Here is a 19,091-nt window from a genome sequence, read left to right on the forward strand (position 1 = left end):
GCTGAACAATGCAGTTCTGAATTCAATTAAAGCGATTATCTGTTGTGCCAAATAAATTGTGTACAGCATATATCCCGCGGCACGCTACACCTCCGGGCTCATTATTCCCTAACTGTTTCCTCCTGTTTATGCGCTCTCAAATTAAATTGCTGATAATATGCGCCAAAATAAAAAATGAGCGCACCTTGTCCCAGGAAAATTGATTCTCCCTCTTCCTGAACCGGCGACTGCCAGGTTTTATATACTCTGTTCTTGCTGATCATCAGTAATTCAATTTTCTTTTTATTGGCCCCCTTATCTGCTGAGCAACATAGTGGCAGAGCTGACCTCTTTCGCACGGGTAAATGTTTAAAATCTTTTCCCTGATTAATTTTGCCAGTTAAGAAAAAGAGGAGAAATGGCCCGGCTCTTAGCCATCACAATGAATAAAGCTTAATGTTGATTGTGATGGAATTTCTAATGCCAGGGAAATTGATTGAACGCGGCAATTACACTGCAACAGTAACTCAGGGGAGATGGGATCGCCTTCCCCTGGCCGCAGCCTTTTGGTTATTTAAAACAATCCAATTTGCAAGGATAATTATGTATTAGTGTTTTATCTGCCACTTGAAATGAACAGGGGAGTTTCGATACTGGCCCGGCATTAGCAGGTTATTGCTGCAAATTACTTGATATCTGCTTTCTTTCACATAAAGAGGAAATTAGGCAATCAATTACCAGAAAAAGATGCACTGAGGGATAAGAGGGGCAAGTGCGCCCTCTGCTGACCACCGGGCCCGGCTGGCTGACGTGGGGACCTGGGGCTGGGCTTCCACAGCCAGCGACCACCACCCACCCGGGTCCCTCTGCTCCGGCACCCTGGGGTGGAGTCCACATGCGCCAAGGCACACAGCACATGGCAGCTGACATGCAGCCTCGCTTCCTCACGTCCCCTGTACCTGTGCCCTTCCCCCTCACGGCCAGCTCCCACGCAGGCTCTCAGCCCTGCGGGCACCCGCTCCTCCAGGAGCCTCCGGCACGTCCTCAGCTGGGTCCCCGAATGCCAGACACAGCAGTCGTGAGAGCACAAGTCCCAAGTCCCACTACACAGGGCCAAGCCACCACCAGATTTCACATGCGTCACCTAGGAAGCCACCACAGTTCCCCCAGCTGCTCAAGGGAAGGGAAAGGGGATACCTCAGGCCCAGATGAATCCCTGCTCTCCAGGACAGCGTCACGGTGACCGCCTCCCCTTCCCCACTCGCCACAGCCCCATATCCCCCAGCACGGATCCCCAGCAATGCTAGCCTGGCAGCAGCTCCCCCAATGTGCTGCCATCCCCTTACAGAGGGGGGGTCCTCCTCAAGAGAGCCACACCCCGTGACCTCCTGACGCCACTGATCACTAGCACACAAAGCCAACATCCCAGGCAGCTCCCAGGCAGCGGCCAGTAGCAGGAGGGAGTGGTGCCGCCCCAGGCTTCCGAGGACAGAGGACACACAGGAAGGCTGGGGGAGCCCTGGGCCTCCCCCTAAAACAGGAACCCGCTCACCCTCCTTCCCTGTCCTTCTACGACCAAGAGCGATGTTCTGGAAAGGCCATCGCATGCCTGCACAGCAGCATCTCCCTGCCCTTGACAGTCCATCCGCTGCCCGCCAGGCCGTGTGCTGGCAGGCCAGGGCCCTGAGGGCTGAGGTGGGCCCAGCTCAGGGCTCCTCAGAGCCCCCCTCCCCAGAAGCCCTGTCCCATCCTCCTACCTTCCTTGGGGAGGTGGGCCCGGCCTGGAGGCAGGCAGCAAGGCCGGTGCCTGGGGGCTTGCATCAGGCTCTTGGGGGGCGTCTTCTTCAGACCAGGGCTGCTCTTCCCCCGGAAGACCTGCCTCCTCCGCAGGCTGAACTGGCTCTTAGCAGTGGCAGCAGGTGGGGGGCTGCCCTTCTTGTCCCCAGGAAGACTGTGGAGACAAAGAGCAGACAGCTCACAACAGGCCCCACGTTGTGGGCAGACCCCTCCCCTCTCGCCCCCCCCAGATCTCAGTGCCAAGGAGTCTGCCCAGGAGGCAGGAGAACCCACAGGTTCCCACCCTGCTCACCCCAATTTCCCAGCCATGGGAGTAGGGATCCCCTCCCGTCCCCCAAGCCCCAGCTACAGCGGGGAAGGTCCCAGGGCAGGCAGTCAGCAAAGGAGAGTGGCCCAGCCTCTGACCCCTGCCCGTCAGTCTCTGTCTCCCCAGACGAGGTGAGCACCCGACTAGAGCTGGGGTAGGGGCAAAGGAGACAGGTGATGCCCAGAAGGGGAGCTGCCACCAGCATCCCCAGCCCTCGCCACAGGGGGCTGTTCTCACAGCTCCCCTCCACGTTCTTGAAACAGGAGGTCCCCAGCCAGAAGTGAGAGGGTGAAGGATGCCTGGGGCACCCAAGACAACACCTGTCTTGGGAGAGCAGGGCCAAAGACCAAGGTCGGACAGCGGGAAAGCCCTGCGGGGCCAACTCCCACTGACAATGGAACAGGCGGCCATGCTGGATGGCAGAAGCAAGCCCTCTGGCCTTACCAGAGGCAGTGCCATGACTAAGTCTCTGACCCCAGCCAAGTGCCACCTTTCTGCCTCCTCATGACCCACTAGGGTGGAGGCCAGGAGAGGGGCATGCAGTCACCAGCACAAGGCAGCCTTCCCCCCTGGAGGAGGGACAGCCCCTCCTGCAGACACCCCGCATCCTGGGTTTGCTCAGCCAGTGGTTGGCCTGGGCACAATGTCGCCCGTCCACAAACCGTGGCCCAGAAGGGAAGACGCCCCAGCAGGAGGAAGGGCGGCCTTGCTAGCGCCTGCCTCCACCTGTCCCTGCCTGGCTGGGGGCCCCAGGCAAGCCCCTGGCCATGCTGAGCCTCCCTTACTCAGTGGTAACTTCAGCCCCATCCCACACACAAAGCTTCGTGCTTGCCCAGGCCCAACCAGGCAGCGACCAGGCGGTGCCAGGTGATGCTCCATTTCCTCTCCCCACACCCCTGCGGGCAGGCCCTCCCATGGGCTCCGCCTGCCGAGCAGGGAGCTCACCAGGCCCGGCCGGGCCTGCCTGCCTGCACAAGACCCTGGGGGTGGCTGGGCCTCACCCAGTACTCCCGCGCCGCCGGACGATCTCGTTGCGGCTTCTCACTCTGTAAGCCGACAGCGGGTTCTCACTGGAGAAGGGCTTCAAGCTGCTGGGTCCCACTGCCGGCTTGTCCCCCGGCGGGGACCTGGATGGGACTGGAGAGAGCTGGGAGGCACGGTCCTTGCTGCCGGCCTCCGACTGCCAACGGAAGGAGGATGACGAGGAGGCCGAGGGGCTGGAGGCCTTCCACTTGTACTTGCTGGAGGAGGCCCCAGATGTGGAAGACATGGCTGACTTCCTGGGCTTGGCGTCCTGGTCAGCCCTGGTCTGCAGCTTCTCCGCTCGTTCTGCTGCACCAAAGGGGGCCGTGCACACATTCCCCGAGGCCGCTCTGGGACTGAGGGCCCTTCGAGGCGCCCGGGGGCTCTTCGCCGAGGCAGCCACCCACTTGTAATTGTTTTTCCGGAACTTGTTAATCCGACAGGACACAAGCAGGGAGCTCTCCCGGGCCTGCCTAGGTCCGGAAGCTGGTCTAGCTGGGCCTGCCACAGAGCAGGAGGGAGCTGGCTGATCTGGGTGGCCGGCGTCCACTCGCCCGTCTGCAAGGAGCTGTGCGGCACAGCTGGCCGCGGAGTGGGCGCCCACCTTCCTAGCCAGGGCCGCTCCGGGGCGCTGCGGCAGGGTGGAGGACAGGAAGCGCGCCTGGACCGAAACTGCACTCTCACTGACGGTCCGCCGCGGCCCCGAGGGGCTGTCACCCACACTGCTCACAGACTTCACCACCCGGGGCTTGCCAGGCTCCTTCTGGCAGACGAGAAGGGGGTCCTCTGTGCCGCAGGTCCCCTTGGCTCTTCCTGGCCTCGAGGGCTGCCGCTGCCCACCAGGGGGCTCACCCTCACCTGCCTGAGGCCTGTGGGTGCCCCAGGGAGGGCCCTGGCGGTCTTCCCAGGAGCCCCGTGGGCCCCCCGCAGTGCTGGCCGAGCCTGGCTCTGACGGTGGTTTGATCTTGATGACCATGCTCTGATCTACACTTAGCTGAACTTGCCTCTCCAAGCCATACTGCTGGGGGTTGGGGTCCCGGCTGCTCCCAGCCTCAAGGGTGGGCTGCGCAGCACAGTCGCCAGGTGGGTCCAAGGATCCCGGGGGCCGATTCACAAGGGAGTATTTCTTGCGCCACGCAGGCCCGTGGCTCTGGGAGAAGCCCCTCCGGCATGGACGGGGGTAGCGAGCACTGAAGGCCCTGCTGCTGTTGTAGGCTGGTGGCTGCCACCGGGACGGCGCTGAGGGGCCCGGGGCAGGGGCATTGCCGTGGAGGTTTTTGTAGTCATCGATCAAACCTGAGGGGACAGAATCACAGGCTTAAGCAGAGGGTGAGTGAAATGGCCATGACGTCCCGGAGGGACATCAGCGGACAGCAGCGCACGGATGCCACCTCGCTCCTGAGCCTGGCGCAGTCTCACGGCAGGAGGGGCAGCCCCTGGTGCCTGAGAACCAGTGACAGCTGAGCCCCGACCCAGCCTGCCTTTTCCGTCGGCCTTTTCCCCCTTTTCCTGCAGCTCTAGTTCTGACTGCTTTTCCTGACAAGGCATTCCCGTGCCGTGATACTCCCTATTTGTTGGGAATATTATTCCCAAGTCCACAATCCTCTGAGGGGAAGTGTCACTGAATGTGGAAAGGTCAGAAAAACCCCATGCTGTAATGCCTCTAGAAGAAGGGACCAGCCAGCGGCGGAGGCCCTCTGGCTTGCCCACGATGGACGGGGGCAACACTGCACCTTAGAGATCTCCCTGTCTGGCACACAGAACGGTGTAACACAAGTGACACCCCTGGGCACCCGACACTTGACAAGAATGGCACTCCCTCCTCCCCACAGGAGAGGAGAGGCCTGGTCACCCAGAGCCCCAGTGTAGTGGGCTGTCACCACCGGCACAGGGCCTTTCCAAAGAAGCCCCGAGCCTGGGCTCTCACCACCCAGGGCTCCGCAGCCTTACAACTCAACTCGCAATCTAGTAGCCAGCCGCCCACTCCTCCCCCAGGTACAACACTCCTGCAACACAGATCCGGCCCCCAGACCGGGAGAGAGCCACGTCCAGACCTGGTGACACCTCAGAGTAGGTATGATGGAAGCCCAAGGAGTGGCCCAAAAGCAGAGCCAGAACACCTAGACTCTCCCCTATACCCACTTCCCAAATTCTTAAGTCTTCCCTTTCTGGGAATAACTTTAAAGGGGAAACTTTTTAAGTATAGGAAGGTCGACTTAGATATAAAAATTTTAAAGTTCAGAAAGGGAGGCCTGGGCCTGGACTATCAAGGGGAGTGTGACAGTACAGAGGGAAAAAAGGTCAAAACGGGGCGCCCAAGGAAGGAACACGCTCCCCTCGCCGGTACGAGCTTTGCCGCGCCGCACCAGAGCCTTCCGCCCCACTGTCGGGGTCCGGGGGACGCCGAGGACGCGCCCGCCCGAGGGGGTGGGGGCCGCCTCCCGCCGGTTACTAAGCGACCGCCCAGCCGTCCCGCGCCGCAGCGCCGGAAAGGCCCGCACTGTCCGTCGGACGAATCCCAGGCAGGGTGCTGACCCGGCCGGCCTGGAAGCCCCTCCGGCCCCCCACCCTCTGCCTGACCCTACCTCCACCCACCACACCTGGCCGTCGAGACCGCGGGCGGAGAGCGACCCCCTTCGGGAGGCAGGCGAGGGCTCGCCGTGTAGTGAGGGGAAAGAAGAAGGCGCGACCCCAGCCCGGCCCGACCCACCCTGCAGGAGGCGGATCTGCCGCCGTAGTAGCTCCTTTTCCTCCATCTCCAGAGTCCGCGACGCCCGGCCAGGCCCCCGCGACGTCATCGCTCCGCGACCGTTTCCCAGCGGGCGGGGCGCGGGAGGCTGAGACTGCGCATGCGGCCGGGCCCGGGCGCCCGCCAGGCCAAGAGGGCGCGCCGTCGCCCTGACAACGCCTGCGGGGCCACGCACGCGCAGAGCAAGGGGCCGGGGCGACGTCACTACTGAGCGCCGGAAGTGGCCTCACTGCGCGCCGGGAGGAGACGGCCCGGCTGCCTCCCGGTTGGCGAGCTTCCGACCCACCTCTCCGCCACTGGTCCCCGTTCCCGGAGGGACTGCGCGAAGGACCGAGACCTGGGTTCCACCTCGGCCGCAGTGCAGCTCCTCCCCCAGTCCGCGCGTGGAATTACATTCAGCAAACAAACGATGCCTGAGGGCCAGACATCCCAGGTGTTGGGAGTCCTTGGCGGTGGACCGTGTCTCCCCTCACCGGGCAGTTTTCTCCCACTCCCACCCCTCGCGCTCCCCACCTTCTGCCAACCCAGCTCTTTTCTTATGTGGGGTTCTCCGCACTGTGGCTTAAGCAGCCTTCTTCCTGAGCCTCAAGCCGTTCCCCCTGACCACCCGGCCCAGGTGTGCCCTGAACCTTGCCACACCCCGCTTCTGTCCAGCCCCATCACATAAGGCTACTTCGGGGGTACCAGCCCCTCTGAAGTGGGTGGGAGGTCAATAAAAGGAAAGCAGCGTGGCCATACCAAACACACTTGTATCACACTTGCATCGGGACAAGCACAAAACGTCACACCCGCCTTGGGTTTATCTGCCCCCGACTCTAAGCCTCCGCCTGCACCTCCCTGAGGAATCCCCGCTCCTGTCCTCTGGGAGGTCTGCCTGTGGGTGGGAATCAGCTGACCTAACTCACCAGGTCCTCAGGTGAGAACAGGTGGTTGGCACGCTGGGACCACTCCCCCACGGATGCTCCTCTTTTATCCTACAGAGAGGGGAGCAGGAAATGACTGTGAACGAGAACTGCCCTTGAGACCCCAGCGGATCCCCCTTCACCCCAGCTTCACAGCTTGCAAGGGCCCTCACTGCAAAACTGACCCTCAGACTCTGAGCCAGATCCTTCTGGAAGAAAATATTAGTCTACTGTCCCCCCATCACATCACCTCCACGACTCTCAGGGCCCACGACTGATGGATAGTGTGAATTTCATGACACTCTCTCACATGCCCTAGTACTGGGCAAACCTGGGGCGATGTTCCCACCTTCGGGAAAGATGCCTCCCCCGCCCCCACTGCCCATGCCTGGATTTCAGCAGCAGGGCTTCTTCCAGCTGGGGCAAAGCCCAGTGAGGCTCAGAACACCTGAAGCAGGACCAAGGTGTCTGCTTCCCCCTGCGGAGGCCCAGTCAGGATAGGGCTGTGTTCCATGCCGGCGCCGCCACCCCACCTTGCCCAGCCAGCAGAAAGCTCCAGGAGCCAGGAAGGCCTCAGTAGACCTCAGGGCAGGGGACCCCAGAGGAAGGAGGAGGTGTAGGGATGTGCTGGGATGGGGAAGAGAGCCTGGACATAGGACCTGGGCAATGAGGACTTCTGACCACCTGTGCCTGCTCCCTCCTGTGAGCCGCCCGGGGTACCCAGATCTGCAGGGATAATTTGCCCAGGGCCCTCAGCTGTGCAGGGCCTTTGCCGCCTACATCCCTCCTGATTCCTGGGGCACTTCAGAACCAGAAACTGTCTACCCCGCCACCCGGCCCGGTTCCCACCCTGGGGCCTCCCAGGCCAGGTGCTCTCCCAGGGATCCCCTGAACCTTTATTGAGCTCCCAGTGGACAGGGCCATCAGAGCCGTAGGCGGAAAGGCACTAGGTGCGGGGTGGGGACGGCGAGCGAGAGGGACGCCCCGCAGGGACTCAACCTCCAAAAAGGAAAGACATCTGAGACTCGGTCTGCGCACAGCTCACTCCTGGCCCCACCGCCGCAGCCGGGCTGGTGCTCTCGCTCCGGGGGCGCTCTACCGAGCTGTATGCCAGGCACGGGTTCCAGGTTGTCCGGCCTGCGGAACAGAGACGTGGGCACCGGCGGCGGTGGGGGGAGGGGGACGCGGAGTGAATGCAGGCGGGGCTGCCGAGGGCGTGGGCTCCGACTTCCCGGCACCCGAGGAAACGCGGAGTGTCACAAGGAGGCCCGCTCTAGATCGCGGGAGGCTGCGGCAGCCCGCACTGCGGACCCAGCGGTGCCTGGAGCCCACAGCCCCGCCCTCGCGCGGGCCCCGCATCCTGCGGCACCGGGTGGTGGGGGCACCGGCAGCCCGCGCTCCGCTCGCCTCCGAGTCTGGGTCTCTGGTGGGGCCCGCCTGGCCTCGTGTGAAGCGCGGATGGGCTCCTCGTGCAGGCTGTCCCCACCCCGTCTCAGCCGTCCTGGCCCCTGCGGTCCTTTCCCGGCTGGGCCGCAGCCGCCTCGCCCCTCTCCCTGAACCCACCCTCCCATCCCCTCCACGGCAACGCCCAGCGCTCCGGGAGCGTGCTCTCCCGGTCATCCCAGGAATCTTAATGACCTGCTCTGTCCCTCCCAGGGTCACTGTCTGCCGCTGCCGCGTTCCCAGTGTGCTTGGCCAGGCTCCAGCCCCTTACGCAGGTGGGGGGGAGGGGCCTGGTGGCCGTGAGCTGCTTCTTTCTTAGCTGTGCCGACTCCTGCACAGCGGGAAGCCCCTTTCTAGGCTCCCAGTCGTTGGTCACAGCTCACCATTGGGGACAGGGTGTCCACCCCAACTGTGGACCCCCAGGACCTGCCCAGACCTCGCCCAAGGCAACCTCACCCAGCTCCATCTAACAGGGTATCCGTGAGGAGGGTGTCATGCCACCCGGAGTTTCTGACTGTCAAGATGTTCTTGTGTGTCCCCGCCCCCCAGCTTCCTGGGTGCCAGAGAGGGGATGCGGATGGAGTGCCGGGCCCCACCCACCCTCCTTCTGCTTTTTCTCCCCAGAATGCACACTTCCTGCTCTCTCAGGCTGACCTCTGTCCTACGCGAGTCCGGGGCCCAGGCGACACCACTGTTCTCCTAGCCCAGTGTTTCTTGTTTTGGTTGTTGCTAAATAACTGAAAATGTAAAGAAATCGCACCAGCCGTGACTCGTCCATCCTACCCGGCCACAGGCTGTGATGGCTCCAGATCACTGCCTCGAGGTAGGAGGGTGCAGTGTCCATACCGTCTTTATCTGCCTGGCACCTGCCTGGCACCTCTGCCTCAGACCGAGTTCCCAGGGCTGCACGGCCGCTTCCCCCACATTCTCTCAAATGGCAGCCAAGACCTTCTAGAAAAGTAAACCAGGGCTGGTCACATCCCTGCTGGAAACCCACAGTGAGGTCACCCTGCTGATGAGGCCGCCACCTCCTGACGTTGGCCTGGAGCCTGCCTGCTAGAGAGAGAGATGAGAAGCAACGGGACTGCAGGCAGCACGGAGCTTTGCCTGGGGACGGGGAGAAGCCGGCTGAGCTGGAGGACGGCCAGCCCAGCAGCGTCAGCCACACAGCGCATCCAGACATGCACATGCGAACGCAAACATGCACAGTACGAGCATGCACACATGGTGTGCACAACACACCACACAGAACGTAAGCATGAATATGCATACTTGTGAACATACATGTGTGCAAACAACATGCACATATATACACACATGCGGACACGTGAACACACACTCAGCAAGGATGCCTGTCACTCCAGTCAACAGTTCCAGGGGCTGGACCAAGGCTGGGAGCCCCTCGCTGAGCTGGCTGGGCGCCCACTACCTCAGAGCCCCTCAGCCAGCACCTCTCTCAGGCCTGTCCCCTAGGTCCCCAGCATGAAGAGCGAACCAGCTGCAGAGACCCCAGGCAGACGCTGGAGGAGGCCAGACCCCTGGATGGCCTGTGCCTGCCTGTGTCTGGCCCAGGGTACCCAGCAGTTGGGGACTTCTGCTTGCACAAGATGTTTCCTGCTCGAATTGTTCTTTCCAGTTAAAGCAGCTACAACGTGCCAGCACACAGCACAGGAAATCACCTTCCCAGAGCTGGCATCAGGCCTGGCAAAGGCCTCATGGGAAGAGCACCTGGCTCGGAGGCTGAAAGACTGAGTAAGGCAGAGCTTTCGGGGTGTCTCAGGCCAGCCAGCCCTGCTGTGGGCTCGCGTGTCATGGGTTAAGGGCCAGGCAGTGGCACGTGGAGGAGGATCCCCCACTGCCATGCACCAGACATTGGTGGCACGTGACCCAGGACAGTAAGAGCATCAAGGATCCTGTGACGGGCCTGGATATTGTCACTTGGCTCTAGGTTTTCTAAATAACTTTGAGATACAACTCACATTCCATACAATTCACCCATTTAAAGTGTAAAACTCCGTGGGCTTTAACATTTGTGCATCTAACAACTGATGTTAGAACATTTCATCACCCCCAAAGAAACTGTGTTCCCATCAGCTGTCACTCCCCCCGCCCCCAGTTCCTGGCATCTGCCCCTTTACTTCCTGTTCCTATGAATTTGCCCCTTTTGAACATCTGCATGTGAATCTTGTGACCCCTCTTTGGAGTTGAGTCTCTCCAACTGGGATGGTGTTTTCAGGTTCACCGGCACCGCATGCGGTTCAGAATTTCATTCCTCTACTGGTCACCTGCGGATTGGCCCCCCACCCCCACCCCCGTTAATCTGCGCATTGGTTTGTGGCCCACTGGGCTGTTTCCACATTCGGCTGTTAGGGACACTGCTGCACGAACGTCCATGTGCAGGCTCTGCGCGGACGTGTTTTCACGTCTCTTGAGCACACACCCAGGGGCGGACTGGATGAGGCGCGTGGTAACGCTGCGGTCCACAGCGGCCGCCGGTTCACCGCGCCCCAGAGTGGGTCTCCCCGCCTCCCCACGCCGCCAGCTGGCGGCTCTCTCCCCTGGTCATCCAGGCGGGTGTGAAGCGGCCGTGTTTGAGTTGCACCTTTCCATGTGCCTGTCGGCCGTTGGTACATTTCCTTTGGAGAAGAGCCCGCTCAGCCCTCCGCGGCGGCGCGCGGGGCTTGAGACAGGAACAGCGGAGAAGGCGGGCAGTGGGCGGGCGGAGGCGGGGGCGCTCGCGGGGGCGTTTCCGGGAGTGTTGGGCGGTTGCGTGCTGCGTCCGTCGGTTTCACTTTTGGGTCTGGGCACCAGCAGACTGTGTGCTCCCTCCGTTGCTCCCGGGCACAGCCAGCGCGAACCCGGCCCAAGGTGGCCTCGCCTCACTTCGTGGGCCTGGAGCCTGGGCGCCACTGTCACGGTGAGCCGCGCCCCGCACGCCAGGGGCGCCCGTTGCCCCGTTCCCGCTGGGTGTGTGTGGGGGTGCTGACTCTCTGGGTATTGACCTGGTCCCAGGACCCTCCCAGGACTCCCCATAATCTCAGACCCGCCCTGGGAAAGCCCTGGGCCTCTGGGAAGGCGGTCCCCTCGCCAGCAGCCGGGCGAGGTTTGGGCTCGGCTGCTGGGTGGGCACCTGGCCTCTGATTTCAGACCAGCGCTGAGGCGCAGAGGCCTTCTACTGGGGTGGCACTGGCGGGTCCTGTCTCCTGCATCCGGGGCAGGCCAGCTTTGACATATGGTCCCTGAAGCCCCAGCTTTGGACAAGTGGCTCCTGAAACTCCTGGCACACAGAGCCCTGCGAGCTGGGGACACTGGCTGGGTCTCGCTGTGGGCTCCGCTGCCCAGTACCCAGGAGGTGGCAGCTCCTGCTCCTTTCCCCACCCTGGACACTGCGGCCAGGGAGGCAGCTGCTACAGCATCAGCCTGGGAGTCACCCCAAGGCCCTCGCCTTGCCCTGCCCCCACTCAGTGGCCGCCCTAAGCCTCTTTGGGCCGACAAAGTGGTAGAAGCCTCCGTGGGTGGCCTAGGACTGCCTGCCCTCATCACTGACCTCGAGTAGCCACCGAGTCATGACTTTGGGGTATCAGGAGTCACGGGGTGTCTGTGCCAGGCTTCTCTTGGGCTCTGTGTGGGCACTCTGTGGGCACTCGGGCTGTTCACGTCATCTCCAGCACAGATGGCGTGAACAGCCTGAGTCCCGCGGAGCTTTATGAATGACGTCCCAGCCTGGAGGCACTCACGGCCCCTTGGAGGAATGGACTAGTGGGTGGCGGGGTGGACACTATTTCTTCCTGTATTGGGTCACGATCAGGGCGGGAGCTCTCTGCCAATCAGGGCACCTCGGGACTGGCCACGCAGGGTTGCTTTGGAGGGAAAGACCTCCCCATCACTGGAAGCATCCAAGTACTGACCATTCCTCCATCTCCATCCCTGAGGGCGCAATGCCTGACCCCCATGTGCCCTCCTCAGGAGCATGGCGTCGGCCTTCGAGGGGGTGGTCAGGAGCGTGGTCCGGGAGCTGGACCGCAGCAGAGAGCTCATCCCGGTGGACAGCCTGCGGACCTCCACCAGCTACCAGCCCTACTGCCTTGTGGGCAGGAAGCCCTCCAGCTCATGGTTCTGGAGACCCCGCTACACGTGTGTCAACCTGTCCATCAAGGACATCCTGGAGCCCGATGCCCCGGAACCAGGTACCCCACCTGGCTCTGAGGCGGAGCCCCAGCCGGGAGGGGAGCAGATGCAGCCGGCCTGCTGCCTGCTCTGTGCCTCTGTGCGCTCTGCTTCCACAGGGCGAGGCCTGTCAAAGCCCCTCCGCCTGGTGGCACAGGCGCGGCCGGCGCCATGGGGCTTCCGCTCTGGTCTCGTTCCAGCTGTCGAACGCGTTGGCCCCTTCCACTTCCACGACACCATGGACGGGCAGCTGCAGGGCAGCGTGGAGCTGGCAGCCCTGGGACAGGGAAAGTTAGCAGGAGGAGCCATGGTGTCTGGCAGCTCCAGTGCCTCCATGAATGTGTGCACACTGCGTGTGGCCCCCAACACCTGGGTGGCCCTGCTCCAAGAGAGGTGAGCCCTGGGGAGGGGGTTCTGCTGACCTCGAGTAGCCACCGAGTCATGACTTTGGGGGATCAGGAGTCATGGGGTGTCTGTGCCAGGCTGAGGGTCAGCACAGCAGGAGGAAGGTTCGGGAGGCAGGGGTGAGCTGGGACCGGTGCAGGGGAAGGGGCTGCAGAGGGCAGGTGCCTGCATCCTGAGGATCAGGGCTGCCAGCCAGGGCCCAGGGGGTCTGGGTCAGACTGAGCCCCAGGCCGCTGAGAGACTGCGCTGCTGGGTGGAGTGGACACGGAGACACCTCAGAGTTGAAACTTGGATCCAGGGAGTGGAGGGAGAGAGCAGCCAGGTGAGGGGGTGGGCGCCTCCAGGGGCCGCAGGTATCCACTCGTCCTTCTTCCTTCCCCCACCTCTGCACCCCCACACAAATACTGTCGGGAGCACCTAGGGAGAAAGTGAAGGCCACCCCATGCCTGGGCATCCACAGAGGTCCTGGCTGCCTCGGCTGCGTCACCCGCTTGGTGCACTATTTGTCGGCACAGAGGCCTAGGTCCGGCGGAGGAGAGCCGGTCCCGGTGGGAGGAGGCCAGAGAGGGCCAGCGTGCCGCTCTGTGAGCCTCCGGCCCACCCGTCGCCTGTTGCAGGCGCCTGCGGCAGCCCGAACACAAAGTCCTACAGCAGCTGCGGAGGCGTGGAGACGACGTGTTCGTGGTGACCGAGGTGCTGCAGACGCAGACGGAGATGGAGGTCACCCGGACCCACAAGCAGGAGGGCTCAGGCCAGTTCGCGCTGCCCGGAGCCATATCCTTGCAGGTGTGTGGTGAGGGCCGTGCCGAGGGCCGGGTCGGGGGGCAAGAGGACAGTGTCCCCAGGCAGAGCCCGGCACCAGCCCACGCCCGGCCCCTCAACCCGGAGCCCGGCCCTGAGCCCAGATCTCCTTCTCAGGGCAAGGGCCAGGGCCACCTGAGCCGGAAGAAGACGGTCACCATCCCCTCGGGCAGTATCCTGGCCTTTCGGGTGGCCCAGCTGGTTATTGACCCTGACTGGGGTGAGCAGGATCAGGGGGACTCTTGGGGAAGACATAGGGAGGCCTGGGAAGAGCCTCTGGCTGGTTGGAAGTGCTGAGGGCATCTGGCTGCACAGCTGTGTCGGGGGTGCCAAGGGTCCTGGGCTCTGGCGTGTGGGATGCTGTGGGAACTGTGCGGGGGAGCCCCAGCAGGTGAGAGAAAGGCTGGGAGCTCCAGCCAAGTGACCTGTCTCCCCACCTCTGCTCCCACCTGGCCACTAGACATCCTCCTCATCCCAAATAAGAAGCAGAGGACCTTCGCGCCGCCCCAGGCAGGTGAGCTGATGCACACCCCCACCCCTGTCCGGCCGGGCAAGGGGACGCTCAGGCAGCTGAGGCCTTGTGCACGGCGCAGTGCAGCCCTGGACTGCCAGAGCTTATGCCCGCCCAGCTGCCCGCCCAGCTGCCCGCCCAGGGAAGGTGAGAGCCCAGTCCCGCCAAGTGCCCAGCTCACCACAGCCGCCCGGCGCCAGGGGAGGTTGATAAATGAGCGACACAAAGGGAAGGCGGGTCCCTGAGTTTTTGAGGAGCCTTACACCTGGGACGGGAGCAAGGGTGGGGACTTGCCCCACGGGACAGCACGGTGCAGTCCCAGACGCCCGAGGGCTGGGAATGCGTGCGCACGAGGGTGACATGGCAACAGGCTGACACCATTGTGGCCCAGCCTTGGCCCCGCCCTGGCCGGCAGTGTGGGGGCAGGGCGAGGGCTCAGGGAAGGCCTCAGCCATTTGGCTGGGGGACCCACACCCCGCACTGAGGAGCCCTGCCCCACCAGGCAGCACGCGGGAGTCCTCCAGCTTCTCCGTGATGAAGGACCTCTATGACCGCCTCAAGTTCCTGTCAGGTCAGTACCTTCATAACCATCCCTGGGACCCCCAGTGGGTCCCCCTTCCTGCCCAGGGCTCTCCAAAGCCCTGTGGGTACCCAGACAATGCCAGTCCTGTCCCCACAGACGGGCCCACTGAGAACTGCCTGGTGCCCACTGAAGACTTCCAGGGCCTGCAGGTGGAGGTAAAGGCCTGGGCCAGCGCCCTGGAGAACGGGTCCGCGACGCTGTGTGGGCAGCTGCTGGGGGGCCTGGGGCAGGTGCTGCGGGATGAGCCGGCCTTGCAGGCCCTGGAGGAGTCGGTGAGCAGGCCCCACGGGAGTGGGGGCTGGGGGGCCACGGGGTCTGTGCCCGCCAACCAGGCTCACTGCCTGCCTGTGTCCCTAGCTGGAACAGGGCCTGTGCTCCGGGCGGGCGGAGCCTCTGCACGGTCCGGCGGGCGCCGTCCTCGAGTGCCTGGTGCTCCACTGCAGGACGCTGGTAGAGGAGTTGGCCAGGCCTGTCTTCTACTTGCTGGAAGCGTTGGCTGGTGAGGGGTCTTAGGGGAGGTGGGGGGGAATGGGATGGGGCTCCCCCAGCTGGCCTTTCGGAGCCACTGCCGCATGGTCTGTCCGCAGCCCTGAGTGAGACCCAGCACATGCTGCTGGCCGAAGTGCTGGAAACCGGGGCCCTGCCGGAGTCGGTCGAGCTGGTGAGAGGGCCTATGTGCTGGGAGGAGGGACTTGGTCTGTGGGGTTGCCCAGCTGCATCTGGGAGGGGCCAGTGTGGGCGGGCACTGGATGCTTGGGGTCCCACTGACGCCCTCCTGCCCTGTCCTGGCAGGTGGAGACCCTTCTGGAGCAGAGCACCCCATGGCAGGAGCGGGAGGCCATATCCCTGTCACCCAGGCTCCTGGGGAGCAACTGGGGCTCCGAGGCGCCCGCCTGGGTCCTGCTGGAGGAGTGTGGCCTAAAGCTGCAGGTGGGTGCCCCCCAGGTGTGCTGGGAGCCAGAAGCCCAGGGCCCCACGTGTGCACTCTACGCCTGCCTGGCCCTACTGCTGAAGCTGAGCCAGCTGCGCTAGCCTGCAGACCCGCGCATGGGGGTGTCCGTGCCCACCGAGCTGCCCGCCGGGGAAGGGCGAAGCCAGCCCTGCCAAGTGCCCAGCTCACCACAGGGCTCGGGAACCAGGGAACTCAATAAATAAGACACAGAATGCGAAGATGGATCACCGAATTTTTGAGGTACCTTAGACCTGGGACAGAGGAGAGGGATGGGGATTTGTCTCTCATAGGACAGGGAGGGACCTGGGGGCCGAGAGCAGGCGTTTCTTAAGAGTGCTCAGGAGAACCTGCCCTGTGCTTGGACCTGGTCGCTCTGGAGTAACCTGCCATGTGGCTGGAGCCCTGGCCCCTGCCCAGAGTGCTGGCCTTTGGGACTGCGCAGAGCTGCAGGGTGGTCTGTCTGCCTCGAGGAGCCACGAGGGCTGCAGAGGGAGTCCAGGGCCTGTGTGGCTGACCGGCACACGGACCCTGTACCCAGGGGCGGCTTGAGGCTTGAGCCCTGGAAAAGCAGTGGCCCATGAGTGGCTGGTCTTCCGTCCACGTCGCATCCAAAGGCACCTGCTCAGAGAAGTGGCTCCGGAGAGGCCTCCCCGCTGAGTGGCAGCAGGCAGCGTCCAGGGCCCCGCCGCGAGGGGCAGGCGGCTGGTCGGGGTGCCGAAGGGCCGGCAGGGTTTCCTCATCTCCGGGAGCTGGAGCGGCCAACCGGGAAAGGTCTGCCTTTCCGCAGTGGGAGGGTGCCGCTCACCCCTCATCACGGCACTGTACGAGCACGCAGCTTTACAACTCGCTGAAGAGAAGGGACAGTGGGTTCAGCTGTGGCTGGGACACCAACCCCCCACAGAAATCCAGGATCCCAGCCCAACAGTGAAATTAACATTAGAACAGAAGACAGTGCCCCCTAAACGCCCCAGACGCAGTTACAGAAACTCCCTCGAAATCGACTCCCACACAGTGGGAGCTTGAGGATTCTCAGGCCTATTTGTCCCTCCGGGGCCCGTGGTCCTGTCTGGGAAGCCTCGTGAGGGTGACTGGACAGGCAGAAGCCAGGTGAGTAGGACCAGAGCAGCCCAGGTCTCAACAGACCAGTGAGTACAGACACACTGCCTCTGGGGCCGAGAGCGCCCTCAGCCTCAGTCCTGGTCAGCCCCGCCCAACCCCCATTTTCAGGGGCCGACAGTTGGCCCTCAGGTCCTAGGCCCCCCAAGGTCCTAAGGTCCCCAGTGACATACCCTATGTGGAGTATTTGGGCATCAGATCAAAGCAGGAGGGCCATACCAGGGAAGGAGGTGTGCTGAGCTCCTGGCCTCGGCAGATGGTGGACCTGGTCAGCACCGATGCGTGCGGGGGGCCAGGGCCATGGCACTGCCATGGGGGCAGGGATGGCCTCTGATGAACCAGGCCACTGCTCCACCTGAGGCCTCCTGGGGCCCCCAGCAGAGAAGTCCTTGAGAAGGGTCACATTTCCAGTGCCCAGTGGGTCTGGCCCTCAAGCCACTCAGGCTCTGCATGAGCTGCAACCTGGCAGGCAGGGCGTCCAGCAGGCTGCCAGCTACTTGGCAGGGAACATGGCAAGGAGGGGGACACATGACCAGGAGCGGCCAGCCGCGTGGTGCGAGACGGCCTGCTACTGGGTGGGGTGTGTGGCCCAGGCCCTACAGAAGTGGGGCGAGAGAAGGGGGTGCTACCTGTCTGAGCCCCCATCTGAGGCGGGCTCTCCTTTCCCACGTGTGTCACTGTGGGGTTTGCCGCTGGCCTGTCCAGCTGTTCCCCGAGGTGGGGAGAGGCGTGTGTTTGGTCGGAGAAGTGGGCATGAATGCTCACCCTGGGTCTGACCCCTAGACTTCAAGGACAGGGGCTGCCACGGAGGGGGTTCCTGCAGCTCCTGTTGAGCCCAGCCAGGCCCAGCCTGAGTCAGGGGGCTGCAAAGGGGCCCCTCACAGACCCCAACTGTAGGATGGAAACGGAGCCCTGCCCGGGGGCCCCATGACAGGCGAGTGGTTTGAGGACCCCAAAGACCAGCACAGACGTCCAGGACGCGGCCGTTGCCTCCTTTCCTCCCCTCCCCTTCTCCTTCAGGGGGGTCCTAGGGCCTCCTGGCCTGTCCAGCATGCACCCCGATACCTTTCATGTAGTTCAATCTCATCTGGCATTGGCTTCGTAGGATCCAGACTAGCACACCAGACTGGGACCCCGCACTGCCCTGGGGTGACCTCCGAGGCCCGACGCCTCCCCTGTCAGCCCCCACCCTGTCGGCCTGGCGTGCCTGACCCAGCCACACGCCCGCGCCCTGAACCCGCCTGACCTCTAACTCCGCGCCCGTGACCCTCACTCCCGCCCACAGGCTGCCTTACCTACAGCCTCTAGTGCCTAGTGCATCAGAGCCACGTCCTTAGCCCGGCCCCAGGCCCCAGACAGACGCTGGAGCCCTTCATCCCCGTGTGTTTACTTCAGACACTTTCCACAGCGGGCAGTCAGGACCCCAGGCCTGCCCCAAGGTGTCCCCAGTCTGGAGGGACTGCCCTCAGCCCTCCAAGAGTCAAGGCCTGAGGCAGCAGCTGGGGCGGCGGCGGGGGGGCGGGATCCTGAAGGGCAGGAGAACGTTTCAAGGTGGGTCTTCTGGGTGGAGGGGGCTCAGCCACAGCCTGGGGAGCCTCCAGGGGGCCGTCCCCCCTGTACATCATCATGCCTGCGTCCTTCAGGCCCGGCATGAGGGCTCACTCTGGTGCGGATGCAGATGCTTCCCCCTGACACCTAATCCTGGGCCTGTGGTGTCCAGTGGAGAGGCCAGAGGACACTGTCTGGAGAAGGATCTGCTGGCATCTGATGCAATGAACAGGAGCGAGGGGGTGCTCGGGACCGCTGCCAGGCTGGGGGCAGCGGGTGTGGACAGGAGGAGAGGTCGATGGCTTTTGAGCAGACAGGATCTGGCCAGGAAGCTCAGGATCTGGCCAGAACATCAGGCCAGGACATGGACTGGCGGGGAGTGGGGCACCTGATGGGGGAGGGCTGCTGGGTGGCGGGGAGGGCTGCTGGGTGGCGGCAGCAAGGCCAGACAGGCAGGGAGCCGGGGCCAGGGCGAGCGGCGGCCCAGGAAGCAGGCAGCCTAACACGGCAGCAGCTCACAGGGCTATGCCAGCTTCACAGTATCCCCCACCAGACCCTGGCTTGGAAGGTTGGGGCGGCAGGGCACACTCCGGGGGCCTGGGAGAGCGACAGGCCTGAGGGGGCCCCAGGGGGCGGGCCCGGCATCCAGAGCCAGGCCAGGGTGCCCCTCGTGTGCAGTGTGCCAGGACTGGCCAGACAGGGCTGGGCCCAGCCCCCACCCAGAGGATGGGCGCCAGGTCGGACTCAGCCGGGTCCGGAGAAGCCCCAGCGGCCAGCGAGGCTCCGGCGCTGGAAGGGGCTGGCTGGG

General features: G+C 63.6%; 3 protein-coding genes across 4 annotated transcripts in view; 1 reads left to right on the top strand and 2 right to left on the bottom strand.

The window, feature by feature from the left end:
- Nucleotides 1–5,925, bottom strand: part of ZC3H3 (zinc finger CCCH-type containing 3) — a 61,602-nt gene extending 55,677 nt beyond the window's left edge. The window contains 3 exon segments of the mRNA XM_006912951.3: nucleotides 1,737–1,930; nucleotides 3,085–4,402; nucleotides 5,817–5,925. Coding sequence (XP_006913013.2) covers nucleotides 1,737–1,930; nucleotides 3,085–4,402; nucleotides 5,817–5,904 — 1,600 coding nt within the window. The 5' untranslated portion in view covers nucleotides 5,905–5,925.
- A 5,038-nt stretch (nucleotides 5,926–10,963) lies between these two features.
- GSDMD (gasdermin D) lies at nucleotides 10,964–15,837 on the top strand. Of its 2 annotated transcripts, none has more exons than XM_006912952.3 (11): nucleotides 10,964–11,117; nucleotides 12,167–12,387; nucleotides 12,568–12,760; nucleotides 13,390–13,558; nucleotides 13,691–13,793; nucleotides 14,034–14,087; nucleotides 14,587–14,655; nucleotides 14,764–14,939; nucleotides 15,025–15,166; nucleotides 15,255–15,328; nucleotides 15,460–15,837. In XM_006912952.3, exons 2-11 carry the CDS (start codon nucleotides 12,171–12,173, stop codon nucleotides 15,697–15,699), a joined length of 1,437 nt encoding a protein of 478 aa, XP_006913014.1. In that variant the 5' UTR covers nucleotides 10,964–11,117; nucleotides 12,167–12,170; the 3' UTR covers nucleotides 15,700–15,837. The 2 variants fall into 2 exon arrangements, with proteins under 2 accessions (XP_006913014.1, XP_024903336.1); XM_025047568.1 differs by having other exon boundaries at nucleotides 10,971–11,117; nucleotides 12,133–12,387.
- A 2,969-nt stretch (nucleotides 15,838–18,806) lies between these two features.
- The window catches only part of MROH6 (maestro heat like repeat family member 6), a 6,478-nt gene continuing 6,193 nt past the window's right edge, over nucleotides 18,807–19,091 (bottom strand). The window contains exon 14 of the mRNA XM_025047596.1: nucleotides 18,807–18,880. Coding sequence (XP_024903364.1) covers nucleotides 18,807–18,880 — 74 coding nt within the window. The remainder of the gene's footprint in view (nucleotides 18,881–19,091) is intronic.

Source organism: Pteropus alecto, unplaced genomic scaffold (genome assembly GCF_000325575.1).
Source record: "Pteropus alecto unplaced genomic scaffold, ASM32557v1 scaffold105, whole genome shotgun sequence".
In the NCBI taxonomy this organism is placed as follows: Eukaryota; Metazoa; Chordata; class Mammalia; order Chiroptera; family Pteropodidae; genus Pteropus; species Pteropus alecto.